Here is a 10,625-nt window from a genome sequence, read left to right on the forward strand (position 1 = left end):
CTTGCATTGTTAAGCAAGAGCCCATTACCCAAGTCCTCAGCTTTGAAGTTCAGCCCTATCAGGAGCCACCCTCAACTATGAAGCTACACAACAGTCACAGCTTTGGTGTAACTTAAGGCCAGTCATGTGCTCTGAGTTTTACATAATCACTTGAAATACAAAGATTAAAGACAAGGCTGAGCACACCTGAGTACCAGATACTATAATGCCACCCTTTTGATCTAAATCATATGATTACAAGCTAATGGATAACTGGTATATTATCTATGACCCCTGTGACATGTAGTGGGAAAGACTGTGGATGCATGTTGTATATCCAAGGAAGTTTGCTTTCCAGAAAGCCCAGTATTCCACTCCCATAGAGACAGCATTCAAACTCGATGTTGGATTCCCAGGAATGACATGAACAGTCAGTTTTGACTAAAGTAGGTGCCAGAACAACTAAGTTGGCATGGTGCATGAGGAGATGCCCCACCTTTGTCACACACATGCTCCAAGCTTAGTGTTCAGAGCTTAAGCCCAACAGCCTGATCCTCCCTCTAGCAGCCAAGTCATGAAGAGTGTGAGCAGTACTTTATTACTTCAAGATGAAAACCAAGTCTTTTTCTCTCCACTCTAATGGAGCCATAGGAAAAGGCCTTTAGGACTCAAGATGTCTACAGAAAGCTTTCAGAAATGCACCCTGCACTGCTCCCAGGTCTCCTGATGACTACATACAAGAACAGTAGACAGTGTGCTCTTTTCACAAGTTTAATAGAGTTACAAAAGGATACCACTGCTCTATGTAACACATGGCTAACCACAGACACAGCATTGTCACTAAGGTCAACAGGGCTTGATGTACAGATACTGATCGTTAGGATTTGCTATGAAGGTACTGTCAACAGGATAAACTTTCCTTCAAGTAAAAAAGTTACTGTTTATGACTATTACATGAACCCTTGACTCAGATGCAGTGACTTAATCAAAGTTCAGTAACTGATACTTGCTCTTTATGTAAGGCATACTAGTTTCCACTCAGGCTGAATGTTTATTTCTGCTTGGCGAAATACTCTTTGCTTTTCTGAACATCAGGCTTGATTGTGTCACTCCCGGGCTTCCAGCCAGCTGGGCACACTGAAATGATAAGAATGTTTAAGTCTTACCAGCTGCTCCTGCAGAACATGTTTTACACAACATTAAAACAAAGTAGCAACTCAGAACACGACAGATCTTGGCAATATACAGGCAGGCACTCAGTGTCACATTATGCTCTGTTTTGCTTGTTTCTATTTGTTTACAGGGCAGTAGCACCCAAGGAACCAGGTGTCTGCCCAGACAACAGTGGGTCCTTTACACAAGCACCTCTCCCAGCCCCACTCAAAAGCTTCTGGGAAGCTGCTGCAACTCCAGCAGCCCAGGTCAGAAAGGCTCTAACACCACACTACACTTATCTCCTTGGATCCAGCCAAGTCTGTATTCCCTTTATCTTTAATCCACCCTGGTCCAGCTCTCCAGTTGAATGGGGCAGGGGAAAAAGCGTTCAACTGTCACTGGTTTCCCTACATGGCTATCAAAAAGCCACCATGATGCAGAGGTTGCATGGTCTCAAACTTCCAGCAGATCCTTGAGCAGCACTTTTTGAACAGTGTTCTTTCTTTACTGCCATGGAATGCTGGATGCTTGCTCCGCTCAGGACTGGCAATTTTAGCCACAGTATGCTCAGTTTCTGAGCATTCCTATACACCTTAATATGGTCTGTCCTGATTTAGATGTGACTAAAGTTCCAAAGGAAAACCTTTTGCCAGGTTTTGACTGCTCAAAGGCACAGTAAGGCTTCATCTGCATGACATGTGACCACTCCATCATCAAACGTTTGGGAACATGACATATTTATATGCCAGTCATGAGAACAGCTTATTTTAATAAAACCTGCCACTGATTTACCACTTCTGAAGCACATTAAGTATGACCAGCAGCAACACATGTCATTAGTTACTGACAACTGAAGACTACTAACACCTGCATAGCAATTTTGAGTTTCCATAATTTGGTTTGAACTTTTTATCTGCAGTGCCTTTTTTTTCTTTCACTCCTGTAGAAAAGCTGCCAGTATCAAACACTTTATTCCTCCTGAACTATGGGGACAGAGACTCTCATCCGTTTTTACCCTCACTATATATTGACAGAAAGATCAGCAGACTTTTGTGAATTTAAGTAGTTTATGCAGTCCAACAGGCTTCTGTTAGAATTCTGTGTCAATTATTTTCTGTATCTAATTGAATGAAACAACTTCTATGTGGTGGACAAAACATCCATCACCAAATTGATTTAAGTGAAATCTCAACGTGAGCAAGTACTCAATGGACAAATAATTGGAATAAGATAAAGCATTATGGTGTCCTTCAACAAGCAGATTTACAGAATCAGCTACATTTCAACAGTGACAGCTACCTGCTGTGCACAGACTGATACATGTACTTAGTACCTTTCAGTAACCCTCGATTTAACCTGCCTAGTTAATACTGTTCTCTACAGAAAACATTAAATTGAAAAGCACTCTTACCTTCTCCATGTTTATCTGTAAACTGGAAGGCCTGGACAAGTCTTAGGGTTTCATCAACAGAACGGCCAACAGGAAGATCATTGATTGTAATCTGCCTCAAGATCCCCTTGTCATCAATTATGAACAGACCCCTAAAGACAAACAAAAACCAGCCCTGAAGTTAAGCACAGCTCTTGAAACGCTGATTAGACTGATGCGAGTTTCAAAAGCTCAGGTTCACTATTTGATTATGCCATCATTTGTGCCATTTACTGTGATCTCTTCCTAGAAACAAACACCTTTGGTGCATGCACAGCAATGGAACAGCAGCAGCTGAAAGCCCAACAGGAACCAGGAGGGACAGGAGGCAAGTCAAAGTACTGACACAGGAGAGAAGTGCTTCCTATTTAACGGAGATAGTAGTAGGGAAAAAAAAAAAAAGAGAAACCCAAGATAAAAACAAATTCAAGGAGAGACATTCTCACATTAAAAAATCCTCAATACACTGTTCTCAAAAAGACAATATGCAATAGCTCATCAGTCCTCCAACATCAGGTTAAGAGTTAGCAGAAGTTCAGCTCCCTTGGCAACTTTTGTGAACAGCAGACTAAAGACCTGGGGTTTAACTAATCTGCACTTTGATCACTAGACTAAATACCTGTAATCACTTTCGTGACTTGTAGATCTTGCACTACCAATGTTTGCAGCTCACTTGCATGAGACTCCTGCACCGAGCAGCAGGCAGTCAAAGGGAAGCAGAATTTAACTTAAAAGCACAGGAAGCCTGGGCACCACAGAGAACCAGGGAGCATCTCCCCTTGCAGGAGTGTCTGACAGCCTGCAGGAGTTCACACCCAGAACAGCCAATAGCTTTAGTGGCTGCAGGTGTTCAAGTGTACACAAGCTCTGTGTTCATCTAACACATCCATGCATTGCACCATAACTTTATCAGACCATTTATCTCTGGCACATTACCTGTATGCAATACCTTCATCCTCCTTCAGCACTCCATACTCTCTGGCAATGGCACGTTTTGTGTCAGAAACCAGGGGGATTTTCATAGTGCCCAACCCCCCCTGTTTCTTAGGAGTGTTGATCCTAAAAGGGGAAAAGTTTACATGTTAAAAATACGGGCAGTTCAGAATGAGGGCTCAAGGTACAAAAGAAGCTTATCTTTTCTGCAATATCATACTCAATCTGCCATGTGGCAACAGAAGAACTGATGCCCAGTATGCTCAGGTCTGTTCAGAAGCACCTGGAACCACCAGAACTTATCAAGTGCCTTTGAATACACTCAGGACTCAGTTCCTGCAAGAACTGAGGCCAGGCAGAATTGTCTCTTGGGTGAAAAGGCTGATTCTTACCAGGCAAGGTGACAGAAGTGAGAGTCAACAGAAGCTCCAATTACTTCACAGTTGATTTTCTTGAATTCATCAGCTCTGTCACTGTAGGCAATGATTTCAGTTGGACAGACAAAAGTGAAGTCCAGGGGGTAGAAGAAGAACACAACATATTTTCCTAGAAAAGCAGTACAAGCAGTTAATCTGTTAGTTTTCTAAGAAAAAGCAAACAAACAAACCTTACCAAAACACAGAAAAAAAACCCTGAACAATAACCTTAAGACCCTACCCAACTGAAGTCCCCAAACCCAGACTGACAAATTTAACAGGGAATGCTTGTCTCCTGGCTCTACTCCCATAGGCCTGCCCCAAGTACAGCTCTGGATATGCTACAACAGAAGACCCCATAGCTAACCTCTAACAGAGAAGTGCCACAGATCTGAAAGGCTACCAGCCAAGGAGACATTTTAACTGAGTAGGTGAATAGTCTATACCTACTCATCATCCTCATGCAGCCTGCAGCATCATTAGAAATGTATTTCTAAAGCCATCAACACGAGTACTTGATTACTTCAGGCTTTCCCTTTGTTTTTAGTGAAGCTTTTTTAGGCAAAGCAAACATATTGCTAGCACTCTAGAGAAGGGGACTTGGTTAGATGAAGAATTTACTTTCCATTGACAAAGATGTTGCTGTTCTACAGTCTGGAAATGTTACACCAGTTTCAGTACAATACGGGGCAATGAGCCTGATGCAAGGTAACAGTTCAGAGGAGTTTTATGCTCACTGGTAACAGTTATCACAGCTGGGACATTCAGTCACACTGCTGACAGCCTTCTATGCATATTCCAGTCACCACTGCACAAGTTCTGATCTTCAGTCCACTGTCAAGTGGTCACTATTATTTCAAAATCAAACCAAGATGTATCTTCAGATGCCCTCCCGTCCTTCCTGTGGCCAGACTATCTGTGTAATTAGAGAAGCACATGAAATTACCTTTGTAGTCAGAGAGTTTGATGTCTTTGAACTGTCCATCTGGCATTACAGCCGTGGCAGTAAAGTCAGGAGCTGGTTTTCCAATGAAAGCCTTTCCTGAAGACATCTTGATTTAACCTAGACAGGAGTTAACACCAATAGAGTTTAGATGGTAGTACATTTGCACCTGGAAGTAAGGATTTATTCAAAGCATCTTATCAATCTAGATTAAACACAAAAGACAGTTTATCAGCAACTGGTCTTGCAACAAGGTTTAAGTGTTAAATAAGTTTTGTCACCTGGAGGTAGTTGAGCCACTACAGAGACAGCTAGCACTTCAAAATGCATGGCTCATGGCCTCCTAAAGATACAGTCATGGTTACCTAACCAGTAACAGCGCAGAGTCTGGGAAAAGGGCTAGCCTAGAGCTTTAGCAGTACTCAGAAAACCATCCCATTCCACATGGTAGAGGAGTAGAAGAAAGTCTGTTTTTCAGAAATTTCCATGAGAAAAACCTTGTTCAATTTTACAAGGGAACTTAAGACCTCAAACTTGATCTTCCTGTTGATTCAGAAAGAAAATAATTTCTGTTAATCCCCAGGGAACACGGCTCTGTGTAACTACACTTTAACCTTTTGAACAATTCAACCCTTTTTTTTATGTGCAACCAGAAAGACTTGTGGTACACACAGAAATCACGTTCTATGTTAATTACAATTTCACCAAGTCTAAATCAGTACAGCCAGGTTGTTTCCCCTTTAAGTCTACTGAAAAAGAATACAAGGGTACACAAGGACAAGAGAACACTACTTCTGGCTGTCCACCCCAAAAGCTTGTCATCTGTAATACATCCTGTGCAGTATTTTTGCTCAGTCTGGGAATGCAGTATAACACTTTAGACTTCCAAAGCATAATATAGGCAACTCCATAAACCTAATTTCTGCAGATCACAAAATATTCTTAAAAGTTATTTCACTTCACTCTACACACTGCAGCACTGGCTGCAATGGAGATAAAATACACCTCTCAAAGGTTAGCTGAGTCTCATGTTGCTAAGGAAAAACAAGAGCCAAGGATTGTTCAAGTTGTGCCTGCAAGGCACCAAGTCCGTTCTAAAAAAGGTTGAGAGCACCTCATTTCTTGGCTCCTTCCCCCTTGCCAGCCACTTTCTTCATGGAGAACTAGCCCACAAGTCAAACATTTAGCTTTGAACCCACACCTAGCCTTTTTAGCAATGGTTTTGCTTTTGAAAGTTTCTCTCCCACACCCTGAACAGTAACGATCCACCTCTCAGTTTTCATTTTGAGAAGTGCCCACACATTCAGCATTTCTAACTGTGCAACAAAGCTCCTTATCCCCACATTCATCCAAGGGTTTTTAGTCTTTAACTGCAGCAGACTGGGAGGGAATGTGGTGGCCAGGACTAGAGATCATTTGTAGGATGCAGTGAAGCAGCCTGGCAGGAAGACATCAAGAATCCCGTACCCACAAACGCAGCTGCGGTTCTCAAAAGTGCAATTCTGCAAGAGGAACAGGGGAACAGCCACTGCACAGTATTTATTTGAGATGCCCCCAACTAGCGAGTTTTTTCTTATAAGCAAGAGCTGCTTGGCCTGGAGTGCACGACCCCACATTTTTATCACTGAATTACATTATTTTTCGTTATCCAAGATCAAGGTCATCCTTTTGCTCAGTACTATGCTAGTCCTTCTATATTTGTTCCATCAGCAATCCTCTGGAGTATTTCACTAGGTATTCAAGGTTTGACTGCTCTTTGATACTTCCCCTTTCTAAACTACAAGTTATTGTACCTTTTTCTGGTAAGAATAAAATCTTTTAATATCTGCAGGAGACCTTGGTTACCTCACACTGCATGTGCTTTCCTCAGAGCACCCACTGTGACCTGCCAACCCTTGTGTTTTTCCGTGCGGGGTCAGCGCGTGTTCTGCTCGGATTTTTAGCCACAGCATTTCCTAACCCGCAGAGGAGCAGACCACAGAATCATTGTTACTTCCTTTCATTCGGGAGGAAAGTAGAATGAGCACCATAAATCAAATACACGCGAATCCGACCAGAGTATCTTTGTTGCTCCTAGCCGCAGACGGCCTCAATTATCTTCAAACTGCAATTATAATAAGGCAGGCCTGCTCACTTGAGAGAGTGATTTCATACCTTCAGGGTGCCTTGAACAAAAGCGAAATGCCGTTTCAAAACACACCATCAGCCTCCCACTCTGCACACCTTCAGACTGTCACAGAAATTCGGTCAGGCCACCGCAGCCGCGGTCGGGGCGCGAAGCCGAACCGCGGGCACGGCGCACGGACCGCGGCACGCGTGGAGGGTGTCCACGGGGCTCCGAGGCCACCTCCGAGCCTTTCCACCGCCCAGGCCGCCGCTACACCGCTCGGGGACAGGGGAATCCAGCCCTGCATGTCCCCGAGCCGCATCCAGCGCTCGGGTTGGGTTTTTTGAAAGCTTAGAAACGAGATGCCGCCTCGCTTGCCGGGGGAAGGGGCCGCTCGGCTCCCGGCACTGGCGCTCTGCGCGCTCCCCCCGCGGGCCCTCCCCGCGGCTCCTCCCCGCGCAGCGCTGATAAAGGCCGGAGCGTTGGAAGGACTTATCTGCCCGCTCTCCCCGCCAAAAAAAAGCCCAAACTGAAACCAGGGGAAACTGAACGCGGAGTGCAGGCGGCAGCCGCAGCAGCGCGACCCTTTGGGAGCGGGACGCGCGGGAAGGAAGGGCTCGCCCTACGCGCCTCGCTCAAGGGCGCATCTGCACAGAGGGGGGAGGGAAAGCGAACAAAAAAACCCGCCCAGAACAGTAAATAAAAAAAGCCCCACATAAAAATAAAATAAACAAAACAACCCACAGAAAAACCCACAACCACTATACAAAGCCCACAGCGACCCCCGCGGCCCCGCAGACTCACTCGGAGCGCCGACCGGGTCCGCACACGCAGCAGCAGAACGCAGCGCCAACTGCGGCAGCCCCGCCGCGCCGCCGCCTTTATAGCAGCGCGGATCTCGCGAGCGGACGCGGCGGGCACGGGAGGCGGCGGCGCCTGCAAGGGCAGCATGACTTGGCAGATCCGCGGACGTCGGGACGCCGGGGAACTCTCTCCAGTCTCTGGAGAGAGTCCCGGGAGGTGCAGTGGAAATATCCAATGCCGCGGTTAGAAACGATTGATGGGCTTCGTGCAAGAAGACATTGCAATTTCAGTGCCTTAATTGACCGAGCTGTGATTATTTGAAGTCCTCAGAGGGTACGCAGGACTTTGAGGGAGAGAGTAAGGGATGACTGGTATGTCGTTCATGTGAATTAAGTGTTGGCCATTGACAGAAATAAAACGAAACCTCTCACGCACACAGCAATGTGTCTTCGCAGTGTTACAGAGGTGCGGTGTCAAATCTCCATTCTCTGGCTCTGCACTACCCACTGCCTCCTCTCCCCGATACTCGTCCCCAAGGCTTTCACTGATTCCTCTCCATCAATGGGAGCACCGATTCAAGTCATACAAGTCAGCAAAAGAAAGATGAAAACTAAGTTTAAAGTCTAATCGCTGAGCTTCAGTGGAAGGATGGAAACCCTGGAACCCTATCAGTTACTTCAGGGAGTTTTGCATCATTCCCTAGTGAAGCTGCTCTGAAGGACCTTTAACCTCAGTGATCCCTCATAAGCACTGTCTTTGAATCCGAGAGTGAACAAGCAGTGTGCTACTTTTTAAGGGCCAAATTCTGAATATAAATGTGAAAGCTTTATTAAATAATGAATACTAAAAGCCATTAAGCCATATCAAGGACAAAAATGCTCGCTTCTGTCGAAAATGATAAATGTGTTCACCAACTGATTTTTACTCATCTGTTTTGCAGTTTACAGTTGTGTTTCTTCTACCTGTTAAAACTTGATTATAAATTGTAATAAGGAGAAAACCACAAAGGATTAACAAACTTTAAACGTTTATAATCAAGATCACTGTGTAGAGTTGCTGGGTGATCATACCCACGTAGTGGTTCCTACAGAGATGACTCATTTTGGGACCAGATGAAATTAATATTTAAATAATTAAAGCAAATAACATGCATATATGTTCTCAGGAAAAAGAATCTGCACTCACTTTCATGCAACTAATTTATCTACATCTATTTCTACTGCTATAGCATGCTTAATCTTTTACAGGAAGAAGTTTGCTCTTTTCTTAACATCAGCGTTGTCATGAGGACTGTAGTCCATATATTGAGACATCTATGTACCTCCCCATCACCTCAGGCCGATGAACCTGTGATCAGATTAACCTCTGAAAGGTCAGGCAGTCCTAATCAAAACCTCCAGAACAATGCAGTCCAACTGCAACTCTGCCATGTTGATCAGTGGACAAAGCAATAATAACCTTCTCACGGTTTATGACTCCTTTTATGCTTGTTATGCTCATTTCTCATACTTTCAGAAGCACAATATACCCAGTAAGGTCTGCAGGTTGTTCCAGGTTTGTGCCACAAGCATTGCCTTTCCATTCATATGTCCATGGCTTCATTACTTTTGATTAATTTCTGAGCTTGTATTTCCAGACATCAGGTTTTAGAGATTTTGGAATAATAAATTGTTGGGACCACTCCTTCTTCAGTGAGCACCTGGGTTTCTGTAGCCTTTCTCAGTCTTTAGATGTAAGATGCTATTTAGATTAAAACAATTATGTTTTCTATGGAAAGAAAGGGCATGCCTACCCCTGCAGGTGGTGGAAGGATGGAGTTCTCTCCTCACTTTGCTTCTCCACACAGCAGTGTAACTGTGGTGTTATGTTCTGCTAAAATAGCTGCCAGACAGGTTCAGCTTGTACCTGATTAGCATGGAGCATCAGAGCCCGGTGCAGACCTCTCTGCACCCATCCACACAGACAGGGACACAATAAGTACTTCATCTATCAACAAAGAGGAGCTGACAAGCCCCGTAGTGCCAGAGCATTGAAACTACCCAAACTGGGAGCCAAGCTAGCTTTCCATCTATCATTTTGATCACAGTATCTCCCATGTATCTTGGCTGGGAATGGGCCCCTGATGTGAAAAATAAAAGCCCTGCTGTGTGTAAAAAGAAAGGCAAAGAAACTGGACCTGTTTCAGAACATTACCACATATTTGGGTTTCTATGCATTTGGGAATGGTTTTGTACAAGAGTATCAAAGATTTCCAGAGTAAGATAAACTTAGTTGGAATAGTAATGGATTTGGCAACACTGGGCATGGCCCTGGAGCACACAGCAGAGGTAATCCCTGCATGGCCTCAAAAGCCAGCGCATTGAGACACCCCCACACATTCCCTGTGGAATTCATCACTGCACGTGCCAAAAGCCCACTGAGTCCTGAATATACCAAACCTCCTACATACAGATGGTACTACCAGAGGCACAGTCAGAGTCGAGTGGGGACAATTTAATTAATGTGTGCAGAAAGTCAGCTGACAAGTCAACAACTGACAAGTTCCATGGGGCATTTATGCACAAGCAACTGGGGCACAATCGTTTTAATGAAAACAACTGCCTATCACTAAATATACAATGCGTGTATTAGCTTTCCCTGTTTGAATCAAGTGAAGACTGCATTTCTAGGTAAAATGTCTTACATTGCCTCTTCTCTGCATATTTTTTTTTCCAATTAGCAAGCTATTACTGTATGTTTGGATAACCATTGCCTTTTGATGACAAAATGTTTTAGTCTTCCTTACCTTTTCTTTTTTAGTCCCTAGTACATTACTGGAGGCTGAAGTTTGTGGAAGTTTTCACGTGTGAGATTTATTTA

At 44.2% G+C, this 10,625-nt stretch overlaps 1 protein-coding gene across 1 annotated transcript; it reads right to left on the minus strand.

The window, feature by feature from the left end:
- Positions 1-736: 736 nt before the first annotated feature.
- On the minus strand, positions 737-7,849 carry PRDX1 (peroxiredoxin 1). Its single transcript, XM_066192731.1, has 6 exons — positions 7,767-7,849; positions 4,859-4,975; positions 3,889-4,042; positions 3,500-3,622; positions 2,546-2,676; positions 737-1,116 (listed from the first exon to the last, which is right to left on the minus strand). Exons 2-6 carry the CDS (start codon positions 4,962-4,964, stop codon positions 1,031-1,033), a joined length of 600 nt encoding a protein of 199 aa, XP_066048828.1. The 5' UTR covers positions 4,965-4,975; positions 7,767-7,849; the 3' UTR covers positions 737-1,030.
- Positions 7,850-10,625: the final 2,776 nt, after the last annotated feature.

Source organism: Chamaea fasciata, unplaced genomic scaffold (assembly GCF_029207755.1).
Source record: "Chamaea fasciata isolate MVZ Bird 193981 ecotype frontalis unplaced genomic scaffold, bChaFas1.0.hap1 SCAF_10, whole genome shotgun sequence".
Taxonomy (NCBI): Eukaryota; Metazoa; Chordata; class Aves; order Passeriformes; family Sylviidae; genus Chamaea; species Chamaea fasciata.